Source organism: Heteronotia binoei, chromosome 13 (assembly GCF_032191835.1).
Source record: "Heteronotia binoei isolate CCM8104 ecotype False Entrance Well chromosome 13, APGP_CSIRO_Hbin_v1, whole genome shotgun sequence".
Taxonomy (NCBI): Eukaryota; Metazoa; Chordata; class Lepidosauria; order Squamata; family Gekkonidae; genus Heteronotia; species Heteronotia binoei.
In genome coordinates this window covers 56,664,814-56,678,447 of record NC_083235.1, presented here as the reverse complement: position 1 = coordinate 56,678,447, position 13,634 = coordinate 56,664,814, and the positions used below count along the sequence as shown (strand labels likewise).

At 43.7% G+C, this 13,634-nt stretch overlaps 1 protein-coding gene across 3 annotated transcripts in view; it reads right to left on the bottom strand.

Annotated features, from left to right (window-relative positions):
• Positions 1 to 13,634, bottom strand: part of TTYH2 (tweety family member 2) — a 109,475-nt gene that overhangs the window by 34,895 nt on the left and 60,946 nt on the right. For 2 of the 3 annotated variants that reach the window (XM_060252170.1, XM_060252171.1), the window contains exons 3-4: positions 8,128 to 8,239; positions 4,290 to 4,510 (exon numbers count right to left, since the gene is read on the bottom strand). In XM_060252170.1, the coding sequence (XP_060108153.1) occupies positions 4,290 to 4,510; positions 8,128 to 8,239 (333 nt within the window). The remainder of the gene's footprint in view (positions 1 to 4,289; positions 4,511 to 8,127; positions 8,240 to 13,634) is intronic. The other variant, XM_060252172.1, reaches the window with a different exon arrangement.

Here is a 13,634-nt window from a genome sequence, read left to right as displayed (position 1 = left end):
GTGGCAATGAAAGCAACTTCCCTATAATGTCTCCCTTGATATTTTAGCTTCATTGGGTGCAGAACTCAGTGACTGAGAAGCTCAGAATTTCCTAGTCCACAAGGTTGTAAAAACAGGTTTGCAAACGTGTAGAAAATGCCTGATGAAATATTAAAAATGTGTGTCTGTGTACTAAGCAGTCACAAACATATGAAGCTGCCTTATACTGAGACAGAGCATTGGTCCATCCTGCTCAACACTGTCTACTCAGATTGGCAGCAGCTCTCTGGGGTCTCAGGCAGTGAAAGATCTTCCCAAATAACTGCAATCTGAACTTCTTTAACTGGAGATGCTGGGGATTGGACCTACAGACTTCTGCATACAAAGCAGGAGCTCTGAGCCACAGCTTTCCGCCATCTCTATAGGTAAGGGGATTCCCTGGCATGGAGTGTGAGAGATGAGGCAATGGTTGCCTATTGTGTTTTTGGATATAAGAAGCTGTTCTATAGCAATCCGGTACTTCAGTGTTCTCTATTCCAACTGGCAGTGGCTCTCCAAGGCCTTTCCCAATACCTTCTAGCAAAATCAATTGGAGGACTGAACCTGGGACTTTTAAGTATACCAAACATGTGCTGCATCACCACTGGGCCCCAGTTCCTACCCTTTAGTAGTCTGAATACTTCTTTGCACATCCTATAAACAGCAGAAGCAAATTATGCAGCTCACATGCTTAAAGAAGACACAGCAAAATTCATTTTTTCCTCAACAAGGTGTCTGAATTACTTTGGTGTAGGGTTTCTGTTTAAAGCAGAGCATACGTAGCTCTGGGTATTATCTTTAGTGGCTCTTCAGTTGTTTCAGCACAAAGTGCCCCTTTGCTCTGAAGAGGCAAATGTCACCATGACATACCACAGCTTGCATTATGCTACATGTTTGGAGTGACATGCAGGCAAGCCTCGTCTATGTGGCATGTGAGCAAATTCTTCCTTCCAGTTGCTGGTGGCTTTATATCCCTTCACCCTACTGATGCTACTGTGCTCTGCTTTCGCTCACAGCAAGAGGATTTCTGCTTCATTAACACTATAGAGGGGAGGAAGAGTGAGATCAGAGGAGTCTTCCTCCTTTTAATCACTGCCTGGAGTCAGTAAGGACCCAATTAAAATTCTGCTGCTGCAGCCATGAGCTGAGTGTAAGCAGGATGCAGCTTGGAGTCTACTTCCTGGGAAACTGCTAAATTTGGAAGAAAAAGGTCATGGGGGGAAGTAAAAGAAGTAAAAGGCTAAAAGCGTTCAGCTCCACATGAGTATATTTTAACCCGGGGGTGTAAACTATGGAGTGGGCAGAGGAGCTCAAGCCCCCTGGGATTTTCCCAGCGCCCTAGACAACCACCTAGTTTGCCCTAGACAACCACCTAGTTTGCCTAGTGGGTGAGCTGGCTCTGGTGCTCGGTACGTGAGTGGTGTATTTGTTAGAGTGTTGGCCTAAGACTGGGGAGACCAGTGTTCAGATCCCCACTTAGCCACAAAACACAGTTTGTGACTTTGGGCCAGTCACATACTCAGCCTGTTGTGAGGAAAAGAGAGCGGGAGAAGAAGTATTTTCTTTCATATACGAATGAAATATTTACTCAAGTTGCCTCACTGAAAGAATTCATGACTTCTTCCCTCTCACAGAATCCACTTCCTTTCACTGAGATTCAGATGATTATGAGTGAAAACGTTATATTTTTAAAACCACATAATTGTTGATGACAAATGGTTTTGGGGATTATACATAATTTCATATTTAAATAATTAAATATAGATTACTAACCGTAGGCCTGGACCAGGTTCAGCCCCATGCCCTGCTGTGTGAAACTGAGAAGTCTATGCTTTTCATTTTTATTTCCTCTTATTTGATTTATATCCCGCCCTACCCCACCAAAGCGGGCTCAGAGCGGCTCCTTTTCCAACCATTGCAACCTACTGAAAACAGCTATCCTAAACAATAAGAACGCACATTCTGTACACTGAAAGATCATGTACAACTCAAAATTTCGTGGGGAATGTAATGCACACTGCAGCTGGCAGTGCAGTGAAGCAAGTGTATAATTTGTCCCATGGTCAGCCAGGTCAGTTCTTTCCATCCACAGCAAGCTGAAATAATTAGTCTGGCTGCATGAAAGAACCATCACGTGGCCACTTCCCTCTGCAACCTCCTGTAATGCCAGCATGGCCTTGGAGAAGTTTTGGTTGCGTCCCTCAGCCTTTAGGCAGGCAGAAGGGTACCACATTACTTTTCTTCACTCCACTTCTAATGACCTCACACAGCCTACTTCTTAGAAACAGTAATAAACAGTTTTTGACATTTTCTATCCTATTGTGGTCCTTTACTGATGTTAGTTGATTCTGTCATGTTTCAGAATCCTCCAACCTTAATTAGATGGCTATTTACCTTGCTTTATTGCTTGAGATGAGACAGATGGAGTGCAACGGCAGTCTCAGTTAATTACTCTCAGCATTGCACAATTAAGGATACATTTGCCCATCAATCTCCAATTTTGACATATTTTGTTTCTTTCACTATGTTTCATTATATATGAAGACGTATGTGTGCACATGGGAAGCTTATACCCAGAATTCAAATATATTGATCTTAAAGGTACCACTGGACTCAAATTTTGTTTCATTGCACTTTTGTTTCTCTTTACTGTAGAAGAGAGGCTAGCCTGTCTTGTTCTCTGTTGTTCTAAACAATGGCTAGAGTTCAATACAGAGCTCAGATAGGGTGTGCAGACTGCATAATCACTTCCTCACTGTTACTGGGCCTGGGGCAAGGAGCTGTTTCCCTCTAGGGATTCTGTACAAAGCAGCTGCGGAACTGTTGCATTGGGGTCTAGAATCTTGCTTGCTTGCTGGTTGAATGGTTTTAAAACAGAGGAATCCTAGGTGGCCATTTGTAATGTTTAGTTACATGTCCAGCAATGCCAACAACAATTCCTTTTCAAATGCAGTTTGAAAGCTTTCATGGTTCCAGCTGGAAGCTTTATTACTGTGTGTGTATGTGTGAGTTTTAAAAAACACATGCGCTGTATGCAGATGAACCTGGAACCCCAGAAATCTCTTAGCAGATTGCTAAGAGCTACTTTCCTGAAGAACGAACAACAGTAATTCCAGCATGGGATGTCATAAATCAGAGCTCACTGCTTTCATCTGCGATGGACAGAAAGAAAATTACTTTCCTCATATTTATCCTGACGGATACAGAACAAGGGAGGGGGGGGGTGACCTGAGCAAAGAGAGGCCTGGTATCATCTGTCAGGGGTGAATCTCTGTCAGGGACTTGAACAACAAATCTTAAATCCAGCGGCGCATTTAAGGTATCTGAGGAAGTGTGCCTGCAAATTGGCTGCTGAACCATTGCACACACACTTCTTCAGATAAAATGAAACATAGTGAAGGAAACAAATATGTCAAAATTGGAGAATAGACTTTTGTTGGTCTTAAAGGTGCCACTGGGCTCAGAATTTGTTCTACTGCTTCAGACCAACGTGACTGCCCACCTGGGTTTATCTTCAGGGACTTGGACAACTTGGAGATAAGGGATTAATAGAGGGATCAGAGATTCTAAACCTTAAGGTTTTTGATCATTTGCCACCTTGCGCACCCTAAACTGAATGGAAAGGCAGCCTAACTATGTTTCAACTTAAATAAATTATTTAATAAATGATCCTGAGAAAGTGGCTGCTTTCCCCACATAATAAGTCTAAGGGCACAGCTAGACATGATGATGTCCCCACATTGGACCCAGGGAAGTTGTTCCCATTTGAGTACTTGAGATTTTAAAAAGCCATGGGCATCTGATCTTAATGGGCCCCACAGCATGGTCGGACCATGCACGCTTGCTCCCCCCCACTATACCTTTTCAAGTGCTGAAACAGCCACAGAAGATTTCTTAAAAACTCCCCTATTAGGAATTCAAATGGTAGTGGCATCCCAAGGTCCAGCCCAGGGACACTATCTCATGTAGTTGTGCCCTAAATGGCTACAGAGTTTCAGCACTCTCTGCCCAAACAGGTTGTTATTTTTCCAGCCCTCTGCATATAGACCACAAAGTCTCCAGTCTGTCCATGGGGGCGGGGAGGGGAAAGAGAGCAGTACTTCCTGTGTGATAATGCTACAGTTTTATGAACCCAGAAGGCTTCTCTTGTGCCATGAAGATGCTCTTTATTGGCTCCCATTATTTTCAAGATGAAACACCCAACACAAAACCTTTCCAAGGCTTCCGATCAGACATGCCCTTTCACCTCTGTGACATCCACTCTCACTTACCTGTAATACTCCGCAGAGCTGACTTCAGTAGTCACCTGGGACAGGTGTACAGTAACATCCTCCCAGACAGGGAGCCCTGAGAGTTGCAAGACAATGTTGCCTGCCATCTGCTGCATGAACTTGAGAGTCTGCACGTAGTCAACGTGGATGGCAAAGATCTCATTCAGTCGAGCCATATGCTGCTCCAAAGCTACCGTCATCTGTCTAGTGGTGCCAAAGACCTATCATAAAAGGGTAATAACAGATTTATGAGAACTAATGGGCTAGTATTCTTGCATATCCAGATTTAAATGAGCATAATGGATAGCCAATATCAACTTGATTGTTATTTTATCTTGGCAGGCCAAAGGAATTCCTCTAGTTATCATCTGTATTTTGGCTGGTCTCTCTTGGGCACATAAAATTATATTTCTATTTTTTAGATGCTAAGTAAGAATTACCTGCCTCCATTTTACACTCAAAATATTCCAAAAAGTTAGTTAGAATGTCCACTTGACATGTCCACTATAATGTTGTAAGCCGCCCTGAGTCCGCTTGCGGAGAGGGCGGGATATAAATATGAAGTAATAAATAAATAAATAAATAAATAAATATAAATCCACTTAAAAAGAACAGACGTCTACTTTGCACCACTTGAACTGCCTGTTAAACGGCAGTTTAAAATGGTTAAAGCAGAAAAATGGTTTAGTTAACATATGCCAATTCATATTGAGTAGATACTCAAAAGTAAAGCAGCCCTTTCCAGTCTAAAAGCTTCTATACAACCCCTTCTATTACAGTGTACCAGTAACTCACATGCTGCAGAATAAAATAAAATTTAAAAAAACTGGAAAACTGTTCTCTCAGCCCAGTACTGGTGCCAAACTATCTTGTGAAGCCATCTTAACCTACTCCAACAGCATACAAGAAACAAAACACCATTCAAATATCACACATGCAAACAGCTGAGATTTATGTTATTGGCTGCCATGTCTCACTGATGCTGGGATCTATGAAGCATCAATACCATAACTTGAATGAACCAGCCCTTCCCTTCTTCCAGTACTCATTTTTTTGCATCCTCATATTTTAACAGTTAGACTGCATCTGCTTTGTGAGCTGGTGGATGGAAAGGAAGAGTTTTTTTAAAAAAATAAGAGCTAAATAAAACCTAGACATGCAACCATCAGGCTGTGAAATCCGGCAAGGCTGCTGAAGTACAGCTGCCAAGATGAGGGAGGGGGGAAGAGTGGCTTTCTGTTTCCCTGCTGGGTCTGGAAGAAAGGGAACCAGTGACAGCAAAGCATGCTGGCAAAGAAGTTCCAGGGTGTTAGTGAGAACTGAAGTGGGAAACTGGCAGCAAGCAGTAATGGAAGAATGCAACAAGAAAGGGGCACATCTCTCACATACTATGGGACAGATTCATCAACCTTTCATTTCCCTTCTAAAGGAAGGCCCAGGTACAACCTTTGGTTGAAAAGGGTAAACTTGCTTCCCAAGGGACTCTAGAGAGATGTCATGATTCAGAACCACAGCTAAGAAAAGAGAGCAGAGTGTTGCCAGATAATCCTGTTTATTGACAACTAGCATGGCTACCAAGACAGTCTGCTCTGATGACTCTACCTTCACTTATACTACTGTGATTATGACTAGGCCAAGACCAGTGCAAAGGGAAAGTTGTCAGCATAACCTACAGCCAGCAAAGACACAACATGACCCAGATAATCTATGGAAGACAAACAGTTGTCTCTCCAAGAAAAGCAGCACTTCCACACACACTAAATAACACACTTTCAATCCACTTCACAACTAGATTTTACTGTGTGAAATGGCAAAATCCACTTGCAAATGGTTGCTGAAGTGGATTGGAACTGCATTATTTAGCATGTGTGAAAGCACACAACACATCAGTCTGAAAGGATCTGCAGATTATAGTTGCTGAAGCAAGGGAGCATTGATAGGTTTTCTGCTGGATTAGGAAGACACCTCTAAAGCCAGCCACTTGTGTTATTACACACCAAGTGCAATTGTTCAGAAGAATAATTAATCAACAAAAAGGGGGATTGATTCCAAGTTAATTTTCTCACTAACAGAAGGCACTTCCATCAGCAGAACAGACACTTCCTGCCTCCCCCCCCCCCGCAAAAAAAAAAGCAGCAGTCCATTGCTCTCCTCAAAATGTTGCTCCTAGGGAACAGGGGACCTGTAGGTATGGTATGTGAAGCAAATCAGGGGTCTGTAGATGGCAGGGGGCATGGGCAGAAATTATACTTCCCCTTCTGCTGGGAGAAAAGTTAGGCTGGATCCAACCCAACATGCCCAGAAAATTATGTTTACATAAATTGATGGTCATACTCAGATGTGATGAGATGGACAAGATATGCGCAATGGAAGGACAACAATTCTCTCTGGTCCAGAAGGATTTTGGTTATATGGACAGTGGTAGACTGAGGATATCAAGGACCAGCTTCCAAATCTGATGTAATTCTCCTCCCACTGAGCAAGCCACAAACAACCCAGTGCCCTGAGGAATCTTACCTAGAGAGGAAGACAGCAGGGAACCTAGAAGTAGTGTCTAGCCTGGGAGGGGGGGCAGTGACTGGCCTCAACCAGGTAATGACCCCCACCACTGCTAGAGAGGAGGCTGGAGATCTGGGCAGTGTAAGAAGATAGAGGAGGGAGGCTGGACCTGATACCAGGAGGAAGAGCAAAGGACAGATAGTCCTGAGAGTGGGTATCCACTCTGCTTTTATCACTTCTAGGAAGAGATAGGGCCAAACCCCGATCGGGGCCAAGGTCCAAGGGTGGCATATGAGGGAGACTTCCAAGCCAGGTTGATGAGGGAAGAAGAAGATGAAGATATTGGATTTATATCCCGCCCTCCACTCCAAAGAGTCTTAGAGCGGCTCACAATCTCCTTTACCTTCCTCCCCCACAACAGACACCCTGTGAGGTGGGTGGGGCTGGAGAGGGCTCTCACAGCAGCTGCCCTTTCAAGGACAACCTCTGCCAGAGCTATGGCTGACCCAAGGCCATGCTAGCAGGTGCCAGTGGAGGAGTTGGGAATCAAACCCGGTTCTCCCAGATAAGAGTCCGCACACTTAACTACTACACCAAACTGGCTCTCCAGTGGACCCAGTGGACTGCACAGAGCCAGAGAGTGAGAGAGGGCAAAGATGCACTCACTTGGAGGGGAAAGGAAATGGAGCTGGGTGCCTGAAACTTTCTCCTTTCCATTCTGAGGCCAGTAGGGAGGCTGGCCCAAACCCATTCAGGATTTCAAAAGGTAGGCAAGCCACAGCAAAGGGGAAGCCTCAGAAAGACCCACACAAGAATGTTAGGTGAGGGGATTATGGCTTCCCAGAAGAGGTGTGAAGGGGGAAATGACAACAGGATCATGCAAGAGACCCAAGATTCCTTTTCTGAACTCTGCTGAGAAGCCATTTTTCTCCCTTGGTTAAGCTTCATCCTCAGTCCTATGCCAGAGAATGCATGATGTCAGAATGAGACGTTATCAACATCAGCTTTGCTCACAATATTGATGGAAGGACCGGGAATCACAAGCAATTTGCACTCTCCATTTCATCTCATCTCTGTCTCACACAGAATAAAAGTTGCTCACTGAAGAGACACTAACTCCTCAAGTGGAGGCAGCCTGTGCAGGAGAGAGGTTACATTTCTGACAACATGGAGGTAAAAAGGCTTCAACAACTAATGCTTCACATTTTTGCCTAGTCCAAGAAGAGTCATCACAATGGATGCTTTTTTTTTCTGCTGACATATTTGGGTTTTTCCACAGATTCTATGGGCCCCAGATAAAGACAAACCTTTCATAAATCATACCCTGTACATTTCTTACCAGTGAATCAATCCCTGAGAAAGTGTGATTGGCATTATCAAGGGCATAGATCAGCTGATAAACCCCATCATTGGTTTCGCTGTTGCCATAGAAACCGATGCCAACAGCAGCACTAGGGGAAGAAAAGAGAAATGTGCATTAGGAGAGAATATGAATATGGGGGAGGGGTGTTACAGTAAGGAGCTCTATCGAAGTTCAGACTGATAAATCTGCCCAAAGGGGAATGGGAAGATTCTCTCAGATGAACATATCTAATTATCAAGTGTATCTTTGTGATGCATACAGGCCAGAAAGACATGTAACAGGCCCTGTGAAAGGATCTCTGCATATTTGCCAATGCTTCGGTTGTGCATGAAAAGTCAGTTTGGGGAAGGGAGAAGCACATGCTTCCCTCAATACTAACAGGAAAGAAGAGCTATTCATGTATGCTACCAATAAACACCGGCAGCAGGAACAGCAGCATGCTCTACATGTTGGAAGTCTGCCTTCAAGGGGGAAATTAGGACTTAAGGAGATATCCAAGGAGATATGGGGAGGGACGGTGGCTCAGTGGTAGAGCATCTGCTTGGGAAGCAGAAGGTCCCAGGTTCAATCCCTGGCATCTCCAAAAAAGGGTCCAAGCAAATAGGTGTGAAAAACCTCAGCTTGAGACCCTGGAGAGCCGCTGCCGGTCTGAGAAGACAATACTGACTTTGATGGACCAAGGGTCTGATTCAGTATAAGGCAGCTTCATATGTTCATGTTCATATGGCATATGCCCCCTCCCAAGCAATTCCACATTCCTCTTTGCTGTAAGCCTTCTTTCCCACTTCCTCCATGTATGTGGCAAAATAAACATATATGCACATGATAGTGTTAGGTGGCATGCTTCTGTCTCCCCACATGTGCACCCTTACATTGCTCGTAACATGCCCCCAAGAAAGGAACTCCAAACAATGAAAAACAAAGTCAAGGTTTGTCTTGGTAATGAAAAATGAAAACAAGAAGTCTTGGGGTACCTTAAACATTACTGTGGCCACAATCCAACCTCATCCATACAAGGGTTGTAATGAAGATGTTTTGATTAAGTATAGCAACTTTCAAGTCTGTTACAGAAGGATCGATGTGTGGAGTTACACATACCAAGAACAATTTGCTTTCACTTAGTTTTGTACTTTTGTGTTATGTGGGTCATGGCTAAGTGATATACCAATGAAGAGCGATAAAGTATTACCATGATTGCAAGATCACCAAGTTGCTTCCATGAGGGCCGGTGGCCAGTAAATGCCACTAGTGAATGACACAAATAGTAAGTGTATGTTTCCTTACAACTTGTTTTAAATGTACATTGTTAAATTTTGCTTCCCAGTTTGCTTCCAGCATCACAGAGCTGTCTCCAAACATGACAATCTTGCTGAATTTAAACTTCAGAGGCAGATGGCAAAGCCATGCCACTCTCCAGGCAGGGCCCAGAGATCTCAGAGAATTACACCTGATCTCCAGATGAAAGATCAGTTCCCTTAGAGCAAATAGCTGCTTTGGAGGGTGAGTATGACATTACACCCTGCTGAGGTCCCTGCCCTCCACCCACCCAAGTCTCCAGAAATTTCTCAATCAGGAGTTGGCAACCCTATACAGAACAGAACCCAAGTGTAGCATTAGTGTACACAAGTTCCAGGATACCAGTTAGAGGCTATGCTTCATCCTCCTGTGAACAAAGCAAACACTGATACATTAAAACTAGTATTGCACTTATGTAGATTAATATACAGAACATGGGTATTTTTGCATGGACACTGTGATGCTTGTCTGCCACATTTTTTACTGCGCCCTTCCTCTAAGGAGCTCAGTGTGGTGTACATGTCTTCCCTCCTTCATTTTATCTTCAGAGACACCATGGGAGTTAGGCTGAGAAAGAAGGACTACTGCAATTTGGAGTTCTCCTGATCCTAGTCCAGGGCTTTGGCTCCCTCTGTAAACAATGGGCTGCCAAGTCCAATTCAAGAAATATCTGGGGACTTTGGGAGTTGAGCCAGGAGACATTGGGGGTGGAGCCAGGAGCAAGGTTGTGACAAACATAACTGAACTCCAAAGAGAATTCTGGCCATCACATTTAAAGGGACTGCACACCTTTTAAATGCCTTCCCTCTAATGGAAATAATGGATAGGGGCACCTTCTTTTGGGGCTCATAGAAATGGATCCCCTGTTCCAATCCTTTTGAAACTTGGAGGGTAGTTTGGGGAGAGGCACAGAATGCTATGCTGAAAATTTGGTGCCTCTACCTTAAAAAACATCCCCCGAGCCCCACATAGCCACAAATCAATTCTCCATTATACCCTATGGGAATTGGTCTCCATAGTGCCCAGCAGACATCCCTCCCCCACTTTCTGATGACCCTGAAGTGGGGGGAGGAGGGCCTCCAAACCGGGGGATCCCCTGCCCCCACCTGGGGATTGGCAACCCTAGTAACAACGCCCTGTGTGCAGATCAACACATGCATGGATGTTCCAGTGAGACATATATGTATGCATGCAATCATTACATGGGGTGTACAGGTTTCAAGCTTTGTAGCCAGGAGAATAAAAACGCTTGAAGAGTGTTTGTGAAAGTGCAGACACTGCAATATTGGAGTTGGAAGAAAGCCAGAGAGAATGCATTCAAGTGTCCTGTTACTAAGATCTGATTTGAAAGTACTCGATAGAACAGAGAGAAGATAGCTTTATTCTGTGGGGACTGAAAGCTGGGAGGGCATTTATATCACTGAAGCTGACAAGTAGTGGATAATTCTACATTTCAAAAAGCCCCTTTTTAGCAGGCTTAATTCATTATCTAATGTAAACAAGACTGATTGGAAACAGGTCAGAGACTGACCTTTATGGCCTGTGGGAAGAGGAGAGCTATAGTTTTGACTTTCTGGGTGAAGGGCAAAAGGGCTACTGCATGAAGGAAATTCTGTTCTACCAGATCCAGAACATTTGTGCTCAAATGACATGAAGCATCTCGTTCCACTCTCTGCTGCGAACAAATCCTGCTCCCCTCTGAAGTTTGGAATTTCCCCAACTATTGGTCATCTGCCTTCTTATTTATCAACTCTCCATGTTCCAAAATTGCGTAGAGCATTTACCTTTGCTAGATGCAATACAATCCCATCAGGAGTTACCTATGGTATATATTTAAAAAATCCCACTTTCATTAAGACTATGTATATGTAATTTAAAACAAGTTGACTCTTTGTCCCATATTCTTCTTTATTATATGATACTATACACCTTAGGTCTCTAGATCCAATTCTGTTCAAAATATGACAGGCTGCTCAGACGTTGTAAAAGTTTGCCATCTTCTGAATGATTTGTCATCTGAAATAACTGAAAGGGTTGCTTTATTTTTTAGTCTGGTAATCAAGGGTCAATTGTCCAATGTATAGCTGCATATGACTGCTTTATTATTTCTGTAGCTGTTTATTTGTTTGTTTATAATCTGATATATGTCAATAAAGGCTTTTGATTAATTGATTGTTCCACTCTCTCTCTCCAATTTTAGGGTTCAAAAAGGATGCAGCAAGCCAAACCCACACAGAATTGCAAGTCAGTTTCCTCCCAAATGCTGAGATTTAGGCCAAAAGGCATCCCAGACTAAGTAGATTATGAGGAGAATCTGTCGAACGAAATACTGCTCTGGATTAAAGCTGCTGCTTTTCGATTAAGCCTCAAGAGAAGGCATGCAAACCGAGTAAAGAATTCCAGAGACTCCAGAAAGCTCCAAGAGACAAAATGGAAATGGAAATATATCCCATTCTTTTTTAAAAGCACTGTGGCAAGGAAATTCTCTTTGAAAAAGGCATCTACAAAATGTCTTCTTGTCTCAGGGTTCCTACGTTATTAAAGGAAGCATCACTGGGTAATTGAAAGATGGCAACCCTCCCCTTCACAAAAACTATTTTAAACATCACACACACAAAGACTCCAATCTTTCACAGTGTGTTAATATATTCAGAGTAATTAACTTGCTCCAATTTTGTACTGTCATTACCATGAAATTAAATCCCCTTTTTTGCATATAAGCATATTGTTGAAAGGATGGGGCAAAACTACCATTTTACTGTGAGCAAAGCAGAGTGGCTTCAGGAATTAATCCACATTGTGACCTTGAGGTGTATCCAGACACATTCATATTAAGTTATAACATATTCCCCATTATTAAGAGAAAAGGCTGTGATATACTATTCTTTTGAACCTTGTTTACTTCCTGTTGAATCTCAGTTCAGTAGCAATGACTATTATGGCAGAGTTACACACAGGACGTATATAATAATATAAAATATGCAACCAAGTTGATATAATGGATACACAGACCAATCGGGCAATTCCGCTACATACTAATATCTGGATTTTCAATCCACTTAATCACAGCTGGGGAGAATTCAAATCAACTGAGTTCAAAGAGTTCAAATCAATTGAAAGGACTAAGGAAATACTGACCAGGGACCTCAAAATTTTGTCTTAGTACTATCATAAACAGCAGTTTATCCCAAGTCCAGAAAATATGGAATGCTCCTGTTCCCATCTCAATAACAATCTTGCCAATTGTGAACTAAGTAACAATGACTATCGAGTTGAACTTGGGAACTGGTTTTAAACTCAGAAGTTCTGCAAAGAACAGGAGTACATCCTGGCTTGTATCTGTGACCCCTGTATAAAAGGCAGCACTGATCTCTGGAATGCAGAGCTCATACAATGGAATGTGAGCTCTGCGAAGAAGTGTTACAGGCCAGTAGACGTGGCCCAACGGAACAGCCAGTAGAAGAGGCTGAAGGAGAAAGAGCCACAGTCCAGCACCTCTGCCTCAAAAAGTCCAACCAAGGAGAAGCCCTGTTACTGGTTGTCACTGGTGAACTGGGAAGTCAGCAGTGGTGGGGCTTCCAGGCATGGATTTGGCTTTCACCAATCCACTGGAGCACTGGTCATGCAAGGCTGCCATCTAGTCTGCCTTCTCTTATGTGGCCATGAGCCCCCTCTCCTGCCCTTCCACCAGTGTCCAGAGTGAGTGGATGTTTTCCCACTGGGAGACATTCTCAGTCCCCACCACTCCTGCCTGGACCTGGCCAGGGTAGAAAAGTTCACCTCCCTCAAGATCAACCTCCTCCTGCTGGACTACCCCTCTCTGGACCTCACAGGATAAGATCCATGTCCCCCTGCATGTCCCCCCATTCCTTCTCTTCTCTGAGTGATCTAGCATGCACCATGTGGGTTGTGCCCTTGGCACTTGAGTGAGATATCCTTGGTGCTTGAGGATGGCCACCTCTGCCGGGCAGGGTTGGCTCTTTCACCCAACACCTATCTCATGGTGGGACTGGAATGCCTACCAAGCTGTCATGGGAGACCCAGTTGGATGTCTGCCTTTCTGTTGTGGCATCACGAATCATTTTAAAGTGGGAAATTGATTTCCACTGGTCTGGTGGGTCTGGGGTGCCCACCAAGCTGTCATGGGTAACTTAGGGGAGCGCCTGTCAGAAGTTCCTTGCAGGGCT